At 40.0% G+C, this 26039-nt stretch overlaps 1 protein-coding gene across 2 annotated transcripts in view; it reads left to right on the plus strand.

Annotated features, from left to right (window-relative positions):
* RALGAPA2 (Ral GTPase activating protein catalytic subunit alpha 2) overlaps positions 1 to 26039 on the plus strand; it is a 285468-nt gene that overhangs the window by 110513 nt on the left and 148916 nt on the right. For both annotated transcript variants that reach the window (XM_061209921.1, XM_061209922.1), the window contains exons 19-23: positions 10453 to 10543; positions 11900 to 12076; positions 21037 to 21230; positions 22035 to 22133; positions 22365 to 22520. In XM_061209921.1, coding sequence (XP_061065904.1) covers positions 10453 to 10543; positions 11900 to 12076; positions 21037 to 21230; positions 22035 to 22133; positions 22365 to 22520 — 717 coding nt within the window. The remainder of the gene's footprint in view (positions 1 to 10452; positions 10544 to 11899; positions 12077 to 21036; positions 21231 to 22034; positions 22134 to 22364; positions 22521 to 26039) is intronic.

Consider the following 26039-nt stretch of genomic DNA (forward strand, 5'->3'; position numbering starts at 1 on the left):
TTTTTTTTTTTTTTAGTTGTTTTGTTTGTTTGTTTATACTGCAGGTTCTTATTAGTCATCAATTTTATACACATCAGTGTATACATGTCAATCCCAATCGCCCAATTCAGCACACCACTATCCCCACCCCACCGCAGTTTTCCCCCCTTGGTGTCCATATGTCTGTTCTCTACATCTGTGTCTCAACTTCTGCCCTGCAAACCGGCTCATCTGTACCATTTTTCTAGGTTCCACATACATGCGTTAATATACAATATTTGTTTTTCTCTTTCTGACTTACTTCACTCTGTATGACAGTCTCTAGATTCATCCACGTCTCAACAAATGACTCAATTTCGTTCCTTTTTATGGCCGAGTAATATTCCATTGTATATATGTACCACAACTTCTTTATCCATTCGTCTGTTGATGGGCATTTAGGTTGCTTCCATGACCTGGCTATTGTAAATAGTGCTGCAATGAACATTCGGGTGCATGTGTCTTTTTGAATTACGGTTATCTCTGGGTATATGCCCAGTAGTGGGATTGCTGGGTCATATGGTAATTCTATTTTTAGTTTTTTAAGGAACCTCCATATTGTTCTCCATAGTGGCTGTATCAATTTACATTCCCACCAACAGTGCAAGAGGGTTCCCTTTTCTCCACACCCTCTCCAGCATTTGTTGTTTGTAGATTTTCTGATGATGCCCATTCTAATTGGTGTGAGGTGATACCTCATTGTAGTTTTGACTTGCATTTCTCTAATAATTAGTGATGTTGAGCAGCTTTTCATGTGCTTCTTGGCCGTCTGTATGTCTTCTTTGGAGAAATGTCTATTTAGGTCTTCTGCCCATTTTTGGATTGGGGTGTTTGTTTCTTTAATATTGAGCTGAATGAGCTGTTTATATATTTTGGAGATTAATCCTTTGTCCGTTGATTCGTTTGCAAATATTTTTTCCCATTCTGAGGGTTGTCTTTTCGTCTTGTTTATGGTTTCCTTTGCTGTGCAAAAGCTTTGAAGTTTCATTAGGTCCCATTTGTTTATTTTTGTTTTTATTTCCATTACTCTAGGAGGTGGATCAAAAAAGATCTTGCTGTGATTTATGTCAAAGAGTGTTCTTCCTATGTTTTCCTCTAAGAGTTTTATAGTGTCCAGTCTTACATTTAGGTCTGTAATCCATTTTGAGTTTATTTTTGTGTATGGTGTTAGGGAGTATTCTAATTTCATTCTTTTACATGTAGCTGTCCAGTTTTCCCAGCACCACTTATTGAAGAGACTGTCTTTTCTCCATCGTATATCTTTGCCTCCTTTGTCATAGATTAGTTGACCATAGGTGCGTGGGTTTATCTCTGGGCTTTCTATCTTGTTCCATTGATCTATGTTTCTGTTCTTGTGCCAGTACCATATTGTCTTGATTACTGTAGCTTTGTAGTATAGTCTGAAGTCAGGGAGTCTGATTCCTCCAGCTCCGTTTTTTTCCCTCAAGACTGCTTTGGCTATTCGGGGTCTTTTGTGTCTCCATACAAATTTTAAGATGATTTTTTCTAGCTCCGTAAAAAATGCCATTGGTAATTTGATAGGGATTGCATTGAATCTGTAGATTGCTTTGGGTAGTATAGTCATTTTCACAATGTTGATTCTTCCAATCCAAGAACATGGTATATCTCTCCATCTGTTGGTATCATCTTTAATTTCTTTCATCAGTGTCTTATAGTTTTCTGCATACAGGTCTTTTGTCTCCCTAGGTAGGTTTATTCCTAGGTATTTTATTCTTTTTGTTGCAATGGTAAATGGGAGTGTTTCCATAATTTCTCTTTCAGATTTTTCATCATTAGTGTATAGGAATGCAAGAGATTTCTGTGCATTAATTTTGTATCCTGCAACTTTACCATATTCATTAATTAGCTCTGGCAGTTTTCTGGTGGCAGTTTTAGGATTCTCTATGTATAGTATCATGTCATCTGCAAACAGTGACAGTTTTACTTCTTCTTTTCCAATTTGTATTCCTTTTATTTCTTTTTCTTCTCTGATTGCCGTGGCTAGGACTTCCAGAACTATGTTGAATAATAGTGGTGAGAGTGGACATCCTTGTCTCGTTCCTGATCTTAGAGGAAATGCTTTCAGTTTTTCACCATTGAGAATGATGTTTGCTGTGGGTTTGTCATATATGGCCTTTATTATGTTGAGGTAGGTTCCCTCTATGCCTACTTTCTGGAGAGTTTTTATCATAAATGGGTGTTGAATTTTGTCAAAAGCTTTTTCTGCATCTATTGAGATGATCATATGGTTTTTATTCTTCAATTTGTTAATATGGTGTATCACATTGATTGATTTGCATATATTGAAGAATTCTTGCATCCCTGGGATAAATCCCACTTGATCGTGGTGTATGATCCTTTTAATGTGTTGTTGGATTCTGTTTGCTAGTATTTTGTTGAGGATTTTTGCATCTATATTCATCAGTGATATTGGTCTGTAATTTTCTTTTTTTGTAGTGTCTTTGTCTGGTTTTGGTATCAGGGTGATGGTGGCCTCATAGAATGAGTTTGGGAGTGTTCCTTCCTCTGCAATTTTTTGGAAGAGTTTGAGAAGGATAGGTGTTAGCTCTTCTCTAAATGTTTGATAGAATTCACCTGTGAAGCCATCTGGTCCTGGACTTTTGTTTGTTGGAAGATTTTTAATCACAGTTTCAATTTCATTACTTGTGATTGGTCTGTTCATATTTTCTGCTTCTTCCTGGTTCAGTCTTGGAAGGTTATACCTTTCTAAGAATTTGTCCATTTCTTCCAGGTTGTCCATTTTATTGGCATAAAGTTGCTTGTAGTAGTCTCTTAGGATGCTTTGTATTTCTGCGGTGTCTGTTGTAACTTCTCCTTTTTCATTTCTGATTTTATTGATTTGAGTCCTCTCCCTCTTTTTCTTGATGAGTCTGGCTAATGGCTTATCAATTTTGTTTATCTTCTCAAAGAACCAGCTTTTAGTTTTATTGATCTTTGCTATTGTTTTCTTTGTTTCTATTTCATTTCTTTCTGCTCTGATCTTTATGATTTCTTTCCTTCTGCTAACTTTGGGTTTTGTTTGTTCTTCTTTCTCTAGTTTCTTTAGGTGTAAGGTTAGATTGTTTACTTGAGATTTTTCTTGTTTCTTTAGGTAGGCTTGTATAGCTATAAACTTCCCTCTTAGAACTGCTTTTGCAGCATCCCATAGGTTTTGGGTTGTCGTGTTTTCATTGTCATTTGTCTCTAGGTATTTTTTGATTTCCTCTTTGATTTGTTCAGTAATCTCTTGGTTATTTAGTAACGTATTGTTTAGCCTCCATGTGTTTGTGTTTTTTATGCTTTTTCCCCTGTAATTCATTTCTAATCTCATAGCGTTGTGGTCAGAAAAGATGCTTGATATGATTTCAATTTTCTTAAATTTACTGAGGCTTGATTTGTGACCCAAGATGTGATCTATCCTGGAGAATGTTCCGTGCGCACTTGAGAAGAACGTGTAATCTGCTGTTTTTGGATGGAATGTCCTATAAATATCAATTAAATCTATCTGGTCTGTTGTGTCATTTAAAGCTTCTGTTTCCTTATTTATTTTCATTTTGGATGATCTGTCCATTGGTGTAAGTGAGGTGTTAAAGTCCCCCACTATTATTGTGTTACTATCAATTTCCTCTTTTATCGCTGTTAGCAATTGCCTTATGTAATGAGGTGCTCCTATGTTGGGTGCATATATATTTATAATTGTTATATCTTCTTCTTGGATTGATCCCTTGATCATTATGTAGTGTCCTTCCTTGTCTCTTGTAACATTCTTTATTTTAAAGTCTATTTTATCTGATATGAGTATAGCCACTCCAGCTTTCTTTTGATTTCCATTTGCATGGAATATCTTTTTCCATCCCCTCACTTTCAGTCTGTATGTGTCCCTAGGTCTAAAGTGGGTCTCTTGTAGACAGCATATATATGGGTCTTGTTTTTGTATCCATTCAGCAAGCCTGTGTCTTTTGGCTGGAGCATTTAATCCATTCACGTTTAAGGTAATTATCGATATGTATGTTCCTATGACCATTTTCTTAATTGTTTTGAGTTTGTTTTTGTAGGTCCTTTTCTTCTCTTGTGTTTCCCACTTGGAGAAGTTCCTTTAACATTTGTTGTAGAGCTGGTTTGGTGGTGCTGAATTCTCTTAGCTTTTGCTTGTCTGTAAAGCTTTTGATTTCTCCATGAAATCTAAATGAGATCCTTGCCGGGTAGAGTAATCTTGGTTGTAGGTTCTTCCCTTTCATCACTTGAAGTATATCATGCCACTCCCTTCTGGCTTGTAGAGTTTCTGCTGAGAAATCAGCTGTTAACCTTATGGGAGTTCCCTTGTATGTTATTTGTCGTTTTTCCCTTGCTGCTTTCAATAATTTTTCTTTGTCTTTAATTTTTGCCACTTTGATTACTATGTGTCTCGGCGTGCTTCTCCTTGGGTTTATCCTGTATGGGACTCTCTGCGCTTCCTGGACTTGGGTGGCTGTTTCCTTTCCCATGTTAGGGAAGTTTTCGACTATAATCTCTTCAAATATTTTCTCGGGTCCTTTCTCTCTCTCTTCTCCTTCTGGGACCCCTATAATGCGAATGTTGTTGCATTTAATGTTGTCCCAGAGGTCTCTTAGGCTGTCTTCATTTCTTTTCATTCTTTTTTCTTTAGTCTGTTCCGCAGCAGTGAATTCCACCATTCTGTCTTCCAGGTCACTTATCCGTTCTTCTGCCTCAGTTATTCTACTATTGATTCCTTCTAGTGTAGTTTTCATTTCAGTTATTGTATTGGTCATCTCTGTTTGTTTGTTCTTTAATTCTTCTAGGTCTTTGTTAATCATTTCTTGCATCTTCTCAATCTTTGCCTTCATTCTTATTCCAAGGTCCTGGATCATCTTCACTATCATTATTCTGAATTCTTTTTCTGGAAGGTTGCCTATCTCCACTTCATTTAGTTGTTTTTCTGGGGTTTTTTCTTGTTCCTTCATCTGGTATATAGCCCTCTGCCTTTTCATCTTGTCTATCTTTCTGTAAATGTGGTTTCTGTTCCACAGGCTGCAGGACTGTAGTTTTTCTTGCTTCTGCTGTCTGCCCTCTGGTGGTTGAGGCTATCTAAGAGGCTTGATGGGAGGCTCTGGAGGTGGGTAGAGCTGACTGTTGCTGTGGCGGTCAGAGCTCTGTAAAACTTTAATCCACTTGACTGTTGCTGGGTGGGGCTGGGTTCCCTCCCTGTTGGTTGTTTTGCCTGAGGCAACCCAACACTGGAGCCTACCCGGGCTCTTTGGTGGGGCTAATGGCAGACTCTGGGAGGGCTCACGCCAAGGAGTACTTCCCAGAACCTCCGCTGCCAGTGTCCTTGTCCCCACGGTGAAACAGAGCCAGCCCCCGCCTCTGCAGGAGACCCCCCAACACCAGCAGTTATGTCTGGTTCAGTCTCCCCCAGGGTCACTGCTCCTTCCCCTGGGTCCCGATGCACACACTATTTTGTGTACGCCCTCCAAGAGTGGGTTCTCTGTTTCCCCCAGTCCTGTCGAAGTCCTGCAATCAATTCCCACTAGGCTTCAAAGTCTGATTCTCTATGAATTCCTCCTCCCGTTGCCGGACCCCCAGGTTGGGAAGCCTGACGTGGGGCTCAGAACTTTCACTCCAGTGGGTGGACTTCTGTGGTATAAGTGCTCGCCAGTCTGTGAGTCACCCACCCAGCAGTTATGGGATTTGATTTTACTCTGATTGCGCCCCTCCTACCGTCTCACTGTGGCTTCTCCTCTGTCCTTGGACGTGGGGTATCCTCCTTGGTGAAGTCCAGTGTCTTCCTGTTGATGATTGTCCAGCAGCCAGTTGTGATTCTGGTGCTCTCGCAAGAGGGAGTGAGAGCACGTCCTTCTACTCCGCCATCTTGGTTAATCCCGCCCTTTCTATTTTTAAGGAGCATCCTTACCTGTCAAACAAACGTTCAGATTCCCTATTCCTGATGTCACTTTAGGTTGTAGCCTCCACCTGACATGAGTTCCTAGATAAGTGAGATGCTGCAAAGATCTGTTATGGTTTCTTTTTTTTTTTTAATCTAAAATAGCATTTATTATTTTTTTAAAACACAAATTTAAAGTATAAAGAAGAAAATTAAAAAGTAGCCCTAACTCATTCATGCAGATAATTCCTATTTATTCATTTTTTAAAATTAGTATATATGAATAGAAAACTCAGACATCACTGAAAGGTACAAAATAAACAAAGAAAGTCTCTCCCTACTCTGCCCTGCCTGGAAGCTAATGAGTGTTAAATTTCCTCTGTCTTCATTTCTGTAAAGGACATATACCAGCTTACACATTCCGTATGTATATGTATATTATATGTGTATATTTCAATAATCAGATAAACACCCAGAAGCTCACCACCAGCTTAGGAACTAGAATATCTGCAGTGCTGTTGCCGTGGCCTGTGGGCTTCATCCTGGTCCTTCAGAGAGCAGCTTTCTGTTGGCTTTGTGTTTATCGTGTCCTTGCTTTGCTCTATAGTTTTGCTCAAAATGTATGTATCTCCAAACAGTATGTCCTTTAGTTTTCCTTATTTTTAAACTTTATAAAAGTGGTATTATTGCTTTGTTCACTCATTATTATTTCTAAGTCCACATTGCAGCACGTAGCCCTAGTTCATTGCTTTCTTAGCTGTATGGTACTCCATTGTGAATAGACCACAGTCTACTTTCCCATTCTCTTGTTGACAGACATTTAGATTGTTTCACTTTTTTTTTTAAATGAAAAATGAAGCTATGTACATTCTTCATGAAGAATGTGAGTGGAATTGATGAGTCACAGAGCAGCATAATGTTGTTCTTTACAAAAGAATGTGTCTTTTTCCAAAGTGGTTGTACCACTTATGTACCAGCAGTGTGTAAAGAGTTACCATTCATCCACATTCTTGCCAACACTTACTACTGTCAGATTTTAAATCTTTTGAGTCAAGTGGGTGAAAATGGGATCTCATTTTATTTTGCATTTCTCAAATTACTAATAAAGTTTAAGATCTTTCCTTATGTTGATTGGCCATATGTCTTTCATCTGTTGAATGCCTACTGATGTCTTTTCCATTTTCCTATTGATTTCTTTGTCTTTTTCTCTTTTATTTCTACTAATTCTTTATATAATCTGAATACTGATCCTATATTGGTTATGTTTCTGGTGAATATCTTCTTCCAGTGTCTGGCATATATTTTCACTTTCTCTATGTTGTCTTTTGATGAACAGAAGTTCTTAATTTTGATATTCTTTTATCATTTTTGTGGTTATGTTTTATGAAAATTTTAAAATATCAACTGCACAGGGATAAAAATATTTACCTTGTATTTATAAGTGTTTCAGTTTTGCTTTATACATTTAAGTCTTTCAGCTACCTAGAGTTGATATTTATGGAGTGAGGTGGGGATCCAGTTTCATTTTTCTTTCCCCACATGGATGACCACTTCTGGGTCCCATATATTGAATTCATTTTTCCTTTATTAATCTGAATGCTACCTTTCTCTCATATATACTGCTTCCCAGATGTGTAAGGCTTTATTTTGGTGCTTGTTGAATCATTGGTTTCTTTGTCGCTCTGTCTTAATTACCATAGTTCCCCCACTTCCTTCTTCCTTCCTCCCACCCCTTCTAATGGAAGCTATTTTTCTGCTGTCTTTTGTCTTCCATTGTTGCTGTTGAGAGGTCTTCTGTTCATCCTATTTGTTGTTCCTTGTTGTTCTTCATCCTTGTCCTTTAGTTTCACTACAGTATATTTAGGTGCATTTTCTTTTGGTCTATATGTTTGTCCTGTTTTGGATATGGTATATGTGCCATGTGTCTTTGAATACTTGTTCTTCCATTGCTTCTGGAAAATTCTTGGTAACCATTTCTTCAAATATTGCCTCTTTTTTGTTCTCTCTGCTCTTTCCTTCTGGAATTCTGGGTAGAAATATATTTAGACCTTCTCATTCTGTCTTCCATGTCTCTCAAGCCCCCTTTCATATTTTCCATTCTCCTTGGCTATGTGGGTGCATTCTGGGTAGTTCATCAGATCTTTCACTCAGTTCAATAATTCTCTCCTTACTCATAAATAGTCTGCTGTTTAATACTTTCATTGAGTATTTTGGTTCAACAATTATACCTTTTGCTTCTGAAAGTTCAAGTTAATTCTTTTCAAGTATATCTTGCAATCTCTCATAATCTCTTGTTGCTTGCTCATTTTTGTGATTGCCGTCTTTTATTCCTTTAAAATAATCACAGGTTGCAATTCTAAATTCTTTATCATCATCTGAAATCAATCTGATATTTGTTGTTTCTGAGACTCTTGTGCATGGTGGTTTATTTATTTCCTTTGCTGTTTGGTGATCTTTGATTGTGAGTTCCTACCTGGCTCATCTGAATCTACAGAAAACCTGGATGTCTGAAGTGATGAAGTTTCACCAGGACAACATTTGCATTTGTTTCTTCCAGGAAACAGGGAGTGCTACTTTAATCCTGGACTCTTGGTCCTTTTACCACAGGGAGTGGTAACATTAGATTTACCCCTAAAGTAGCCCCGTTTCACTGCCCTGGTTTCAGTTTGCTTTGGGGGGTAGGGAGAGGGTATGGATCACTTGGAGGTTTATTTTACTTCCTGTGAGCCCCAAATTTTTATGTAGGTTCTAGTTCTGTAGTTGGTGGATATTTCATCTCTCAGAGAATCAGAAGCAGAAGAGCCCACATTCTGCTTTTCAATTAAGGAAGTATCCTGGGTATATTTCCATTGTCATATTAGACATATATCATCCTTCCTTAAGGCTGAGTAATATTTTTTTCATATACTGTTAATCTTCTAAATATCTTATTTATGACCTACTTCTGTGTTTTAGCTTAATAAGTATTCTGTCCTTTAATTATACATCTTAGTCCCCCCTTTTCATGTGTTTGCTTGTTTAATATTCATTCCTTTAGTTGGCTCATTGAATCCCATGTTTTTTGTATACTCTGAACTGGAGGGCCTTAAATATATATCTTCGTTTTTGGCTGTATCCTCCATCTCACCAGTCGTGGATTTTTGTTGCACACTTATAGCACATTCTCTTTAGATATTCAGCCCAAGGATGAAAATTAAAATATCAGAAACTTTCTCAAGTTCCTCTATCCATTGTCTGTCCATCCGTCTGTCCCCCCTCCTTTCCTTCTTCCCTTCCTTCCTCCCTTCCTTCCTCCCTTCCTTTCTCCCTCCCTCCCTCCCTCTCTCCCTTCTTTCCTTCTTTCTTTCGTCACCATCATTCTCATGGTCCCCGAGATTCATATCCTTTTGTGATTAAACTTCCACTCCCATGTACAACTCTTATATAAGCTCTCATATAAGCTCTTGACTGTCATTCTGCAGCATTTTTAAATTTATCTTTTCTTCTCCTTTTCTACCATCAAAAGCCTTATCTGCTCACTCCTGAATCACTGTAACAGTTCCATAGCAACTTCTTAACTCTGTCCTGCAGATAGCTACTCGACTTACCTTTCTGGTTATGTTTCTAATCACAATAAGCTATTGTCTGGAACAGACGGTTGCTCATTTTGTCAATACTGGGTTGAAATTCCTAAGCCTGATGTTGGCGGCCCACCGGCAGCTGCCTCTTGTAGAAGGTGGTCGCATTTTCTTCCTACCATTTTCACCTGACTGCCCTGTATGGCCTGCTATAATCGGCTTCTTTTCCTGCACATAGAACTTGCTGATTCCTCAGTGCTTCCTGCCCTGAGTCCCCTCCTGCCTTCTCTCTACCACCTCATGTCTGTTGCTTCTTGAACAGCTACTGTCACTGTGAGCCGATCAAGGTAATGCTTTACTCTGCAAACCTTTTAGAGAGCGTTGACTCGCATATTTTGCTACTCTACATTGTAACCACTTTGTGTAATTTGTGTATGTTTTGTCTTTCCAAGCCAGTTATGTACATTTTAGAGGATGCGGACTGCCTCACAGTGTTCTAGTCCCCTGTTTTTAACCCACGGTCCAGTGCTGAGCGGTGCTCAGGAAAGCCTGCTGCACACGTAACAAGGGAAGCACTGAATGACCTTTGGGGGTCTGGGCGGAGTTTCTGCCTTCCTGCCAGCACCCTGGCCATCCACGGGGACTTAGGCTTCCTGGAGGATTGTATCCGTTATCCATGTGTGCCGGAGCAGAGGTACAAGTAGAATTTCAAAATAAACTATTTCCATATAACTTGGCACCCCTCCTCAGTAGACCATTTTAATTGGATGTCAACTGACAAAGTAGAAGCCTTAAATTTCAGATCTTGTGTAATTTATAATTCAGTTTTAGTAATTTGTGAGCCCGTATCCTTCCAATGCAAAACGTCATTCAGTTTTTTTTTGCCCGTTATTATTGTTCGTTTCTTTTTCTTTAGAAATGTGGACTAGAAACTTAGCGGTCTTATAAAAATGAAAACTTCCCTGTACCAAATGCAATATTTCTTTCTGTCTGAAGATCTTAGTACGAAGAAGCAGCAGCCCCGCTGAATTGGATTTGAAAGATGATTTGCAGCAGACGCAAGGAAGATACAGGGGGAGACAGAAGAGTAAGTGCCAGCAAATGTGGTCTGTGTTCATCCAGCTTCGGCGAGGCTGCATTTTGTTCCCTTTTGACTTTCTAACTCGAATGATATCTTATCATCTGAAGACAACGTGGTTGTGACGTGGGACATTTTTTTCCTGGGATCCCAGGATTGATGGGTGGTTAGTGTGCACGTACAGTTGAACAGTTCCAGTCAGTTACCTGTACCTTCGAGGCCTGTCTTTCCAGCCCTGGGCCTTTCTCCAGGTGAGAAGCACAACCAAGGTTGATGTCTGGGTGAGCAGACAGACCCAGAAGGAAAAATAGCCTTCCTCCGAAAGTTTCCCCAGGTTAGGAGCAAAAGCTTCAGAAGTACCTTGAAGTCAATGGCATAAGTATTTAAAAAATAAAATCTGACTGGGTTGCTGAGACGTACCATCACATACTGTGAAATGCAGTCCCTGATACTCCGCTTCCCTGAGGTCCACTGCCAGGCCCCCTCCTTCTTGGTGGATCCTGGTGGAGGGCGGAGCAGGGCCTCTTAGGCTCCACCTTCTAGAGTCCTGGGGCAGTCAAAGTTAGGGACCTAGCGGGTTGGTGACTGGGACAGCTGTCAGTTCTCTGCAGGTGAAGAGCGGACAGCAGATTAGAAGCAGCAGGGCTGGGGGACCGTCAGCGGCAGATCGAAACGCAGCCGGCGGAGCTGCAGGCAGAGAGGGCGGACACCCCGAGTCCTTGTGGAGCAGACAGGGGCTTCGGGGGACAGGCTGGCAGGGTCTGTTCTGCGTCAGACTGAATAGCCCTGCACCCTGAGGCTTCACAGCCTTTGAAAGCGTCCTTGTATCATGACAAATTAGAACATTTAGTGTTTAAAGGGGCGAGTCTCTATTGAAGAAAACCTTTTGTGTGGGACACCTCATCCGCCGGTGATCCTGGGTGAATCACCCCAGCTTCAAGCCTAGACATTGGGCATGAGGTAGAAGGCATCCTCGGGCTCTTCAACCTGCCAGAATAAACTCGCTTCTGTGGTGGAATCAATTCCCCTCCTCCTCCTCCACCCACCCCCGTTTTGTAGTTGAATAAGTCAGGGTAGAAAGTGTAAGAACTCGAGGTGATCGTCCCCGTACCTGGGGGAACTCAGTTAAGACCCCTGAATAGGGTACTGCTTGGGCTGTAGGTGGCACGGCCTTTAAGCACTGCTCGTGCCCCACGCCTGGAACCTCTGTTTCATCGACCAGGAGCCCCACGCAGGCACCTTTGGAGCCCCTGTCCTGAGAACGATTCCTGCTGGGGCAGCTGCTTAGTCCCCTGTGTGCTGGGATTGTGGATGTGCTGGTTCCCTGCTCTTGGCTGTCTCAGACTGTGTCTCCCATTGTGCCAGGTGACAGTGTCAGCAGTGACCCTGCTCTGGGCTGCAGCACCGAGGCAGAGCTGTCCCTGAGCCCGTGGCAGATCTGCGAGGAAGACCCGGAACTGAGCACGCCCACGGATGCTGTGACTGACTCCGATGCCCGCCACTGGTTACAACTCAGTCCCACGGATGCTTCCAACCTCACAGGTAACCAGCTGCGTCTTCGAAAAGAGGCGCCGGTGCTAACACTGGTTGGGAGATCCCAGGGTTTGCCAGTTGCAGGAACTCTAGGGGTCCCTCAGCACAATGATGATGGGGGCTCTCTCCTCCCACATGGGTGCGCCGGCCGCAACCCCCTGTTCATAATCAGTCGTGAATTCGCAGAGTCCTGTGTGGAGAGGGTGCTGAAACAGTGGCCGAAAAGGGAGGAGGCCTGCCATGCCGACACCCACCGTCCACCATGGGAGGAGGTCTCTGATATTCATGCCAAGGCTTTGCCATCCGTGACCAAATGTGCTTTACTCTGGAAACAGAGAAGAGTGATTTCTCCAACTGACATGTGTCCTAAATCCAGGATAAGTTAAAGAATTTAGATAGCTTATTGATTACTATTTTCTTTAACTTTACTGTAGAATGTTTGATATATACAAGATAAGTTGTAAGGCATGTGTATGTCATGGGCTGTAGTAATCAAATGAGCACCAGCAAACCTGCACCCTGTGTAAGAAGTAGAACAGCTGCCCCACCAGTGAGGCCCCAGCAGGCCCTTCTCAAGTCCTTCCCCTCCCGTCATCCTGTGACCCTGTCCCCAGTTCTTCTTAAAATCATGCCCTTAACTTCTTTATAGTTTTACCACAATATCTGTCTCCTCAAACACTACATCATTTAATTCTGGTTTTAAGCTTTTGAAAAATGTTGTCATATTCTGTATTTTTTGCAACTTTTTTCCCTTGAGTATCTGTATTTCTAAGATTCATGAATAGATTACAGAGCCGAACTTTCTGGGTCTGCATCCAGGCTCTGCCAAGGAATTGCGGGGTGGCCTTGAGCCAGTGAATCTCTCTGTCCTTCAGTTTCTTTTCTGTAGAGTAGGGATAGTAATAGTCCGTATTATGGGTTGTTGCAGGAATCAATGAGTGAGCATCTGAGTCAAGCGCACAGAGCAATGTGTGTGGAAGCACTCTGCAGTTTTAGCTATTCACACGCACGCACACACATCGTGTGACCCTAGGAAAGTGAACCTCTAAAGGCTCAGTTCCCTTACGGGACACCAAGAGAAGTTGGGTTTTTGTTTTGCTTTGTTTTGCTAAGTGTCGGGAGAGACTAGTGTTCTGAGGAGCTCAGCGAGGACGATGCCGACCAGGGCCGCCACGTCCCTCCTGGCCCACTGCATTCCTGCATCCATAGACGTCCTTGATGAGAACAACAACAGCAAACCACAAAGCACGTGTTGAGTAAAAAGTGGTATTAAAATGCTAAAAATCATTTTAAAATTAGAAGTAAAGGCAAAACTTTTAACTTAGTGTTTTGTTGTTTTTAACCAAGCAAACTGGTTTTCACTAATTACGATATAAAATTTAACCAGTCCCTGATGTTTTTGGAAATTCCTAACGGAGTAACATAAAAACTTCATAAAATTTAGTTTTGGATAAAACTTAGTGTTGGATAAAATCTTTTGTCTATGAGGTAGATAAGACCAAGGAGAATGATCTTAATGTGTATTTAATGTGTATCTTAATTAAGACTAGAAAAACGAGCAAAGAAAAACAAACCAGTTAACTGTAAATGAGTAACACATTGCCTTATAATGCTGTATATGCCATCCTTAAGAGATAGTGGACATTTTTGGTCTAAGTATTCACATCTGCCAATGGTAGAAGCCTTGCAAAATCAATGAGAGAATGATTGGCAAAGCCATGTGCTGACTTTTATAAATTATTGGGTAGTATTGATAATTTGTGCTTCTCAAATGTGTGGTTCTTTTGGAAATGATTTAAAATTCTTCATATATATAGTGATACATAGACATGTATAATGATTTTGAATAATAATACCATAAACTTATAAGGGATTTAACAGTTTACAAGGAACTTTGAGGCATCCTCTTTGATTTTTATGGTTAGCAGGCCAGGTCATACAAATTCTGTTCTAGGGATGGAGAAGCTGAGACCCAGAGAAATCGTGTTGTCTTGCTGGGAAGTAAGTGCCAGAGTTGGAACTGGCTTCCAAAGTGTTCTGACTCCAAATGCAGCGCTGTGCCTACTCCTTTCTTCTACGCTGCTGTTAAAATTACAGCTGCAAACCCCTCTGAACTATTTGAAAATTATTAATACATTTATGGAATAAATGGCTTCTTTGGGTCCAATATACAGATTGTCCAATGGAAATCATCATCGTGGTACTGTCGAAGGCAATACTGAATTTTCAGTAAGTTGAATTTACTTAAACAAGGACTAGTTTTAATTAGTTTTATTGAAAGGAAAGAAAATTGGGTGATTACATCTTTTGTCTGTCCTCTGGAAAGATTAGTTCTGATCCCATCTCAGAGTGTGCATGGGACCGCTCAATTTAATAAACTCGTGTGAGGTAATTTTATATGATGCACTCTCTGTTGTGATTAACTCCTCCAAATACTTAGTTCTTCTTTGAAATTCTAATATCGAGAATCAGTACACTCAGTTCAATAGTTCATCTTGTCATCTGTGAAAAGGACAAACCGTAATATGATAAGGTTTAAGGATTATCGCAGTTCTGAATTTAACTTTCTGTTCTTAGGAGAACAATTTCTTCATAAATGGACAAAATAAAACTCATGTTACCCTGATCTCCAGGACACACAAAGAGAATGATCCAACAATTTGAGTGTGTCTCTGTTTCTCGTTGAATAATCCTACCAGTTAGCAAATGCTTAGAATAATAAACTGCTTCTAAAATCTTAAACTCCTTTATCTTTGGCAAGCTAACAGTTCAGTTTTATATTTGCTTTCTTAGTTAAATCATTTCATGTTTTCTGAGAATAACAGCTAAATTTATGGTGCATTGTTTCACAATGTGTCTGGGATTTGTATGGCAAGACATGGAGACATGGAGATGATTGTCATGAAAGAAGAAGTTTATAGAAATAGGGGCACAGCATGCCATGCAGGGGGGCACATGGGGAGGCACCAGGGTTAGGGGCAGGAAGAGAGGGGAAAACGTGGGCAACGGCCTTTACTGTCGTTTGCACGGGAAAGGGAAGGCAAAGCAGGCTATGCAGACTCAGGAGCGGCTAGTTGGGATAATTTCAGCAGACCCTAGAGCACAGACACTGGCCCTGGTTGCCTGGTGCTGGACCCCATGGTGGTGCGGGCACAGGGACATCCCCTTGATGGCAAGAGCTGGACAGAGGAGGTAGGTGGAAGGCCTGGGTTTGGGATTGTGGGGTTTGCATGTGGAAGACACACTCCCTGGGGAGTTGTTTGCTATCTCTAGGAATTAGCTAACCGTGGGACGGGCAGTCCCTTCCTGGTCAAGGAGGCCCCAGATGCCAGAGCATCAAGAATACCGAAAATAAGAAATTAGAGTTGACTCATGCATAAGTTTTGTTCTGTTGAGCTTATGATTTTCTAGGGGGGAGTATTTTTGACTCTATAGGTAAGAATCAGTATTGCTGTTGACCTTATCTCTTATTTAGCAAATAAGCTTATAGTCTAGAAATACTGAATTTGATGCTATAAGAAATAAAAAGATGAATAAGTCATAGCCATGACTGACGAGCTTACCAAAAATAAGACATTTATCCTGATAAGGACAAATAATGCAATAAGTGCTATGTGATTTATTTAAAAGGAGTTTTAATCACAGGGATAGACAAATAGACTAAGGGAATGGAGTATAAAATACATACTGGAGCCACACAGGCATGGAGTCCTGATACACGAAAGAGACAGCATTCCAGATCTGACAAAGGAAGAATGGACTGCCCCACAAAGGCCTGCGGGACAATATTTAGCCGGGGCAGAAAATGGGACAGATTCCCTGCCTCCCACCTTGCCCATAGCCAAGTCCCTATGGATAAAATACTTAAATGTGAAAAGGAAAACTTAAAAACTTTTGGAAGAAAATATCCTCTAAAAATATGTCTAAGACCTTGGGGTAGGGAAGGCTTTCTTAAATGAGATGGAAAAAAAAAGAAGCTAACCATAAGAAACGTGTCAGTCATTAATTCAACTTTAGCATAAGGAAAACTTTCCTTTCATTGTCAGAGAAACTTTAAGAACTCAGAGTTAACAGAACCCTGAAGGGTAAGGGCCAGCTTTGGTGCTCCTTCCTTTCCAGGTGCCTGTCAAATCGGTGATACGTTTTAAGATAAAGTTCAGTAAGAAGTGGTTTTCAACATTTTGCTTTAGTTGGGGAAGGGTCAGTGGTGTCTGCCCCCCCACCCCTCAACCTCCGCTGCAAGGTAAGCTTCAGGGGCGGGATTGTCGTTGGTCGTTGGTCACTGGTCATGTTCACAGCTGATTCTTGGCTCCCAGGACAGTACATAGCAGGAGAGGAATAGTCAGTAAATACTTGAATCAGTGAATGAATAAGCTTTAAGCTGCAGGCTGTTGTTTGATTTAGCTAAAAACAGCAATGAAATTTTAACCTTTTTTTGATAATAAAAATATGTACGATTGCATTTCCAAGTCTCTCTTGTTTAGTATATTTATCACAGCCCTGCCTCTAGATGTTGTTATCGAAATCCTTTGACCATTTCTGCTTTTAATTATAACTTCTGCTTTTAATTATCACTGTTACCTGCCACCAAAACCATTCACAGGAATGGTCTGTCAGCCTCCTCTGCCGTTGCAGACATTTTTGGCATTTCCACCAGGCTTTGATCTATTTTGAAAACATAAAACATTCTAAAGAAAAATAACGATGAGAAGTACCGTAGGGTTGCTTGCTCACCTTTGTAATCTTTAACATGAATGTTGCGTGTGCCTGGGAAGCAGGTGAGGAAGGAGAAGAGGGTCAGGCCGCAGTGACGGTCAGCAGAGCGCCAACCTGTGTCTTCTCCGCTTTTAATCATCAAAGTCTAGGCCTAATTTTCCTGGTCCCAGAATTAAGGTGTTTCTGTTGAGCCTTTGGGTTTGTGCCTTTGGTTAAGTTCTCAACTCAAAAGGGAAAATCATTTCCAAAGCACCAGCTATGTTTCAACAACCCTCCACCAAACCTACACGAGACTGCTGCTGTGTGAAGTCACCCTTGGGTCCTAAGTGCCTGTTTTACTGATTACCAAGATTTATCTCATGGCTAAAATCCTTTGCATATTTGCAAAGTTCTGAACTTTAGATTGCTCCTGTATTAAAGTCCTGTATGTGTTGGGAGAAAGATGATATAACTTTTGTTTGCAAGACTTTCTACTTTAACAACAACAACAAAATGTTAATGTCTCTATAACATTTAGTAATAATGGAACAAAAAGATGCTAGGCTAGCATACTAGCTTGCTCATGAAAAAGAAAATGAACTAAGTGTTTGGTGTTTTTAAGGTGAACATGAAATTTTCAGATATCTGTCAAATCCCGATTTTTAATTAAGTGCTGCTTCACTGAGGAACCATCTACATGCAAAATGTCAGCATCTGTTCTGTTACTTATGCCATGAGTGGAATAATTTTGGGTAAAAACATTTCAACTCATTGAAAATTTTTTTTCACAGTAATATTGAGCATGCAATCGTTTCAAATACCTCGAAAAGACTCCCTGTATTTTGATAATGTGATGGGGGATGTTACCTAGAATTTTGTCACTGAGGAATACATTTTTCTGAGAGCAAAGCAGTATTGAAACAGATTCTTTTTTTGGAGTGGGGGATCCTTCCATAACTGAGAATGTGTTTGCTGGCAGGTAGCAGGGAGGTGTAGGTCATAAGACACCTGACCTCTGTTTACTTGGAGCTGTCACTCAAGGGAAGTCCCAGCCTGACTAGAAGGCTGGAGGCTAATCTCCACCTCAGATGGCTGCATTTTGCGGGTGATGGTTGGGGATGGAGCAAAGCTCTAAGTCACTGAGTTCCCTTACTTTTTTTACCCCTCAAGGAATTAAAGACTCATGGCATTCTTCTTGAGAAAAATAAATGCTGCATTATGCTGCTTGTTCACTTGGGAGCTTAGGTTGGTTTGTAAGGTTCACTGAAGCTTCAGCAGACCTTCTCGGACTGACAGATGCTTGATACTGCACGCATTTTACAGAGTAAACGTGAGGAGGATGAGCCTGTCTTCTGAGGTTTTGTAAAAGTCAGTCTGAGAGCCCAGAAGGCCCGTAATTAGGCTTTTGCTGTCTCTGCAGGCACACTGTGTGGGATTCCGGCTTGGATTATCTGTGTCACCTCAGTTGATTGTATGATACGGATGTGGGAAATACAGATGTGTTTTACTCTAAGAAGAAACAGTGCTCCTGGATTTGGGAAGATCTTTCCATGACACCATCCATGTACCATCGTTATCAAATCCTCTGTTTCAGGGTCTTGGCATCTTTCCATAATGAATATATTGATAATAAGCTGTCAGCAGCTGTCTCGGGTGCAGTGCGGGAAGCATACGGAGTCTGCCCTGGATTTGCCCTGGCCCCTCCTCACACCCACTCCTCCCGCTCCTTGCCGGCCCTGGTCATCCCTCTACTTGAGCTCCTCGCATCCGTAGACTGTGCTCCCATTTCTATGGTTAGGCCTGCAAAACCCCAACAATATATGCACCCAAGGTGATGCTCAGCGGTGGTTAATGGTTGCCACCGTGTCTGGGTGGGACACAGCTCTTTAAATTCCCTCCAAAGATTCAAAAGAGAAGCACAGCAGAGGTGACTTAAACGGAAAGCCAAAAGTAAGATGTGAGAGATAAAAATCAAATAGATCAGCAACTACAATAAAAATAAACAATTTAAACTTGCAATTCAATTCAGAAACTCTTGGGTTAGGTTGAAGACATAAAATCCAGCCATATGATGTTTACCAGAGGTACCCCTAATACATAATGTACAGGGAGATCCTAAGTAAATAAATAAACACATTGATACACAGGAAGAAAGGCAGACCAGGGCTGTAGCTCTGTGTATAACATAAGTCACATAAACTTTAAAGCAGAAGTCATTTATTAGTGACAGCAATAATTCTGAATTTATATGAACTTCATAGCCTCCAGATATATATGAAGCAAAATTTGACAGAATTACTAGGAACTACTGATAAAACCATAATCATAGTAGGAAATTTTAATATCAGTTCTCATTAATAGATGAGTTAAGCAGAAAAAATATTAGAGAAGATTTACACAATACAATTAATCTTGATTGAATGTAGATCTATATGTATAAAATTTTTTGAACTTAATTTAAAAATACCTGTGTTTTTTTTTTTAAAGCACATGGAACATTTACAGAAATTGACCAGTTAGATCATTAAGCAAGCCTCAGCAAATGTCCATGATTTGAAACTGTATTACATTCCATGAATATGATGAAATAAATTCAGAAGAACAAAAAGGAAAGAGAAGAAAACGACATTAAGAAACTAAAACTGCATTTCAAATAAATTAAGTCCAAAAAGAAATCAAATTGTGAACTGGAAAATATTTCAAATTGACTACAGCGAAATGTAGCCGAGTACTGATATGGAGGAAAATATGTGGCCTTAGGTGTGTACACTAGAAGCGAAAAACACTAATTTATTCAATGTCTTATTCAAAAAATTAGGAAAAGAATGGCAGAATAATATACAGAAGTTGATAAAAAAGGAACTAATAAAGCTAAGTACATAACATATACTAGAAAGCAATAGGGAGAACAAAGACCAGTCTTTAAAAACATTAATAAAATAGACAAATAGGCAAGATTGATCAAGGAAAAAATATTGGGAGTGAAAAAGGGAACAGAGCTACAAAAACAATATAAAATTTAAAAATAATACAACAGGTTAATTCTAATAGAGTTATTTAAAATAAAGAGGACAATTCCTAGCTTTACTGAAGCTTCAAATAAAAGAGAAACTCTCTTTTTCAACCTGTTTCAGACAGGTTGAAACTCTCCAGAGTTAATAATTTTTCACACAAAAAAATTTCACGTATCGGAACGCTGCTGACTCTAAAATTACAAAGGAAACTACAGGAAAGTGAGCACTTTTCCAACACAGAATTCTGTACCCAGCCAAACTATGAATTACAAGTCAGGGAACCAAGACTTTCAGACATGAGGACATGCACCTTCCTCATGCAGCCACAGGAAGACGTGGTCCACTAAAAGCAAGAAGCAAGCAGAGACACAACGTGTGCCATTTGTGATTCTGGTCTTAACAAACAAGAAATGTAAACGTGTTCACACAAAAGCCTGTATGCAATTGTAGCTTTATTTATAATCACCAAAACCAGGAAACTATCCAATGTCCTTCATCAGGTCAATGGATAAACTATGATACCTGTGGATACACAACCCCGTGGATGAATCTCTCAAATAAACGCATTATGCTAAGTGAAAGCAACCAGACAGAAAAGCTGCTTACTATAGGATTCCATTTATCGGACATTCTGGAAACGGCAGAATGTAGGGACACTGTAGGGACAAAAAACGACAGTGGTTGTCTGGAGCAGAGCTTTGGGGAGGGGACTGACTGTGAAGGGGCACTTGTGGAGTGAAGGGGCTATTTCATATCAATTATGGTGGCAGTGTGTGGTGACAGTTACACCATCGTATACCTTTCCTACAAGTCCTTGAATCCACGAAAGGTAAAATTTATTATAAGCAAATTATACCCCCCCCCATAAACCTGAGTGAATAGTAACAGCCACCAAAAATGTCACTCCAGCCATGAGGCCTCCCCGGCCACCTTTTTTCATGGCCCTGTTCCCTACCCATCCTGCTCAAGTTCTCCTCCCCACCCCCCTGCTGCTTAATAAAGCCCTTCACAGGGTCTCCAGGAACTGTTTTGTCATCTCTGGGCTTTTGCCCTTTTAGTTGGAAGGAGCAGAATCATCTAACCTTTCCTCATGGAGCCCACTTTTCTGTCCTTCCAAGTTGTCAGCCATTTCACACTTCATCTTATTTTACTCTGAACACGTAAATTTTCAAGCACAGGTAATTTGCCTTACAGAAAAAAAGGCTGTAACAATGAAATCAAAATTGCATTTACAGGGTTAACACACATCTTTCCCCACAGATAGCAGCGAATGCCTTGCTGATGACTGTAGCATAATCGCTGGGGGGACCCTCACGGGTTGGCACCCAGACTCGGCTGCCGTGTTATGGCGAAGAATCTTGGGAATCCTCGGAGACGTGAATAATATCCAGTCACCCAAGATCCATGCCAGAGTGTTTGGCTATCTCTATGAACTCTGGTACAAGCTAGCGAAGGTAAGTCCTGCTGTCACCTTTTATTCTAATACGGGGACATTGCTTTATCACTTGACATAAAAACTGTGTTGCACATAACTTCTGAACAGAAGTTTAGATGTTTAGACAAAGTACATTTGATGATCCAAGAATAAATAATAATACTTATAGTTTGGTCATTTTATAAATGCCTAAGAGTTATTTCGTTTAATGTGCAAGTAGAGTGTTACTATAGGATACTAAAGAATGGGATATTATACACTAGTTTTAGTTATTCTCTTTATAAAGTGATACTGGTTTTATTGTACAAAATTTGAAGAATGTAGAAAAATCCTAAGAAGACAATCTCACCATCCACAGAGAAAACCAATATTAATATATAATCTTATTTCTATGGATAAACATATTTTTATAAAAGCACTATCTTAGAGTCCATACAATTTTCATTCTTGTTTTTGTTTTTGTTTACAACATACATTTTCCCCATGTTAGTACTTTTTTTTTTTTTCCAAAAACACAGTTCGTGTTTATACAGTATAACCTGTGAAACCATTCCTTATCATTTGGAGTTCAGGAAGGCCTCTCCAGGCATTAAGATTGAAGGAAAAACAATGCCCTAGTTTTGTATTAGATCTAAAACCACCACACAGTTCAAAAAGACAGTAGACCTCATGATAAAAGGAACACTTGTAAATGTTGTAGCTTTTCACTCAACTTACAGAAATTTAATTGGGAGCAGCTGTTTGACCATGGAGCACGTTTCTGAAGTATCATTGGGATAAACTGTGTGTTGCCTTCCCTAAAAGTCTCCTCTTTGTGAATTAGATACGGGATAACCTAGCAATAAGCCTGGATAACCAGTCTTCTCCGTCTCCTCCCGCCTTGATCCCACCCCTCAGAATGTTTGCATCATGGCTATTTAAGGCAAGTGAATATGTGTTTATTCCTTTATTGTAATTTCCTCTTCCTTCCTGAAATTGAGTTTAAAAAATGTAATTGCCCAAGACTGCATGTTTTGAAGACAGGCTGGGTCTCACTCCAGCCAGCGCATCCCACGTCTCCATAAACAACTTTATGGAAAACTGAGAAGTAAGTGAAAGGACAAAATGCATCTGCATCTGGAGTTGATTAAATCTCTAAACGTCTCCTTGGCAGGCAACAACGCTGCCTGATGCCTATAAGGAAGGCAAACTCCAAGCCTACAAGCTGATCTGCGCCATGATGACCCGACGCCAGGACGTGCTGCCCAACTCGGACTTCCTGGTGCATTTTTACCTCGTCATGCACCTGGGACTAACCAGCGAGGACCAGGTATCTGGGACTCCGCCATCGCGGTGGCCTGTTGTTCGGAAAGTGCATGTCACTCTTTGCAGGTGAAATTGGGGTTTATGAAAGTACCTCCAAAATGTTGAAATCCTCAGTAGTTCCGCGTCTTCTACACCCAGCAGCACCAGCAGGCTTTCAGAAATATGAGTCTGACTTGTCTCACCTGAGCTGCTTCTCCCCACTGACCCTGCATTTCACCAGCCAAATTTGAATTTTACTCCTTGGCCTGTCCAGTTCTGTATGATTTAACGTCTGCCTGTTGTCAGCCTAAAAAATACTTCTCTCACCCACTTTTTTTTGGGGTTCTACATTAGCTATTGTATGAAGAAAATGATTTTGGTCATTTAAAAATGTTCGAAAGCTACTGTTTTAGGAGTTAGGATGTTTTTGTGAACATCACCTATAAATTAGGGATCCTGACGTCTCTTGATAAGGAGCTAATGTCTCTCAAAGAAATGTGATTGGTAGTTAAGTTGAAACAGAAGGGCCAAAGGAGCCACTAGCAATCAGCCTGTAGCCCTTGGCCTTCCTCCCTCTGGAAGTCCCCTGGTGGTGGGCAGAGGACCTGGACGGGGAGGAACACTGACTTGTGACTTGCTGTCTGAATATCAAGCAGGCAAGTGAAGAGGTTGGTTTGTGAAGCCTGAGGTTATTCTGGACACTGTTTGGAGGATGGATTTAGAGATGTGACAGTGGTGGGATAGAGTAGGAGGTTGGGCCTGGAGGTTAATTAGGAAGTGATTAAACAAATATAGATTTTTTTTAAATGGTGAGAACGAAGATGGTAGCATTGGAGATGGGAAGAAGGAAAGGGAAAGGTTTAAGAGGTTTGAAGGCACTTAATTTTATCACTGAGTCTTTTTGACTGATTAGAGATTTGAGGAGTGTTTCAGAATTTACCCTTTAAATTGTAGATACTTACCAGTGAACTTGAATCTTTCATGAACTACCAAGTAGCCATCCTTTCTGTCTTTATTTGATGCTTTGAATACATGATGCAGACACACAGACCTTTTGATACATGTAAGAGATCATTCTCTGGATTTGCCAGCCTTACCTTGGGCCCTGTTTAAAACTCTTGTAAAATATTCCCTGATAAACACTTCGAGCTTCAGTCACTGAGCTTTTCTTCTGAAGTAATAGCCATACTGTTCTACTGAGTTGTCTCTGTCATATTCGCTCCAATTCCAGCAGTGTGCAATGGACATCTGTAGAGCAGAGACTGGACTTAGATGCACAGGCTCGTTTATTTCCTAAACAAATGTAGAAATAGAGACACATAAGTAGACCTGTTTGTTCTCCTTGCTCAGATATTTTGCAGCCATCATTGCGGACGGAAGCATGTTTTACAGAATGATGCAACTCAGGGCATGTGGAAGATTAAGGGGTAGAAATAGGGAAGAGAATTAACTCACAGATAATAATGAGATCCCTCAGTGACAGAACCAAGAGAGGAAGGTTTAGTTAACAACGCTGTACTTTAAAGCAGTATTTTGCTAAGATTTGCAGGAAAAACATCTACTTGGAAATGATAACTGTAGAATCTTCTTATTTAATAAAAACAAATTTGAAGTCAGAATTGGGATATTGGGATTGACATTATACACTAATATGTATAAAATAGATAACTAATAAGAACCTGCTGTATAAAAAATAAATTAAATTAAAAAAAATTTGAAGTCAGCTGTAAACACTTAGTATTTCTAGAATGAGCTTTCCAGAAACTCACATAAATAGGTGTGTTTAGAATCCTCTTTCTATTTTAAATTGTGTTGTAGTGAAAATGAAACAATAAAATGAGACGAAATCTGTATAACATTTGAGTACCCAAAACATTATTTCAAAAATGGGATTTTGGGACATCCCTGGCAGTCCACTGGTTAAGACTTCGCCTTCCAATGCAGGGGGTGCGGGTTTGATCCCTGGTCGGGGAGCTAAGATCCCACATGCCTCACGGCCAAAAACCCAAAACTTAGAAAAAACAGAAGCAATATTGTAACAAATTAAATAAAGACCTAAACAAAATTTTTTTTTAAAAAATGGGATTTTACAGTGTAGAAAAAGGAGTTTTCAAATTTTATACTTAAAATAATTTTCACATTTAATGTATACCTTATTTTTGGTTAAGTTTGATCTTTTGTAGTTCATTGTAAAATATGTCAATCTTAAATGATGGCTCATTGCTAGCAGTAATCCCAACATCCAGACTTCTAAGAGAAAACGGGGATATCATAAATCTCTATTTTATAATCAGCCTACTGTTTCGACCATTAGAAGCTTGAGTTATGTGTTTCATAGAATTGACTGTTTTGCTTTAACCTTAACAATTATTGGTATACGTTTTAGAAGCCCTGACTGTCTGCCAAACAGAATTACTCTAAATAAACTTTATTCCTTTGCCAGAAGAAAATTACGCAGAAGGCTTTCTAATGAAAGAAACTTTTCTCATTTAAGTAAGAAATGTCTCCAATAATTAGTTTAACTTTTGGTCCACATGTCTAAACAGGTCATGGTGGTTGCTCCAGAACTTATATGACTTCTGGAAACACATGTTATATTAATGATAAGAAAAGAAAACATTTGCTCTAGAGAATAGAGTTAAATTCAATGTTTTAGTTGACGCGCTGTGCACCTGCGACTCGGACCATCTCAGGGCTGTTTCCATCTTGTGAGAGTTTTCAAAGAGCTACACTTCTACGTAGCCTGGCACTAAAAGCCTTCATTCCTGCAGAGAGAACCTTGTAAAAATGTTCCTTATTTTTTAATAAGTAAAAGCAAATCATTTTTAGATTTTTAATATTTATAGTTTTACCTTCCAACAAAATCCAAGGTGAATTTCCTCCTTTGGCCTCTGGGTGGCACCCTTGTCTGCAGGACTCTTGGCTGCCTGGTTCATGGACCACACTGAGCCTTAGAACTGCTGGGAGGCCCAGCGCTGTGGGAGCTCGGTGCTGTGGCCTGGCCGCTTTACAGATGCTTTCCTAGATCTGAGAGTAGCAAAATCATGCCAGTAGTGACTAATAAAGTGTTGAATTAGAAGTAATATCTAAAATGTGAAATATCTTTTTTCCAAACATAAGAGTGCTTATAGTAATTGAAGAGTTCTTCTCGTTAAAAAAAAAAATTGTAAAACAGGTATGATTGTGTTCTGTGTTACAATCATATAAAATCACAATTTCATCTAATATAATAGCAAATTAATTACTTAAACAAATACAGTTATTTCTATATTTTAGAAAGTAATAATATGTATAGCAAACAGCCAGAATTCAAAATGTAGCATATTCCAAACCAACTGTTCTCAGTGTTGCTTGGACCAGTTTTAGCTATTCCAATCACTCAACAATGTCATAGATAAAACAGGGGCCTTACCGAGTAGTGTTTTCCACAGTACATGTACAGTGGGAGTTTACAGTTTATTAGTATGATTGAGAAAATGCTTTGAAATAGCTTTATTTTTCCTTGACTATGAACTTTTAAAAATTTGATTCTGTTACTGATTTA

Source organism: Eubalaena glacialis, chromosome 13, assembly GCF_028564815.1.
Source record: "Eubalaena glacialis isolate mEubGla1 chromosome 13, mEubGla1.1.hap2.+ XY, whole genome shotgun sequence".
In the NCBI taxonomy this organism is placed as follows: Eukaryota; Metazoa; Chordata; class Mammalia; order Artiodactyla; family Balaenidae; genus Eubalaena; species Eubalaena glacialis.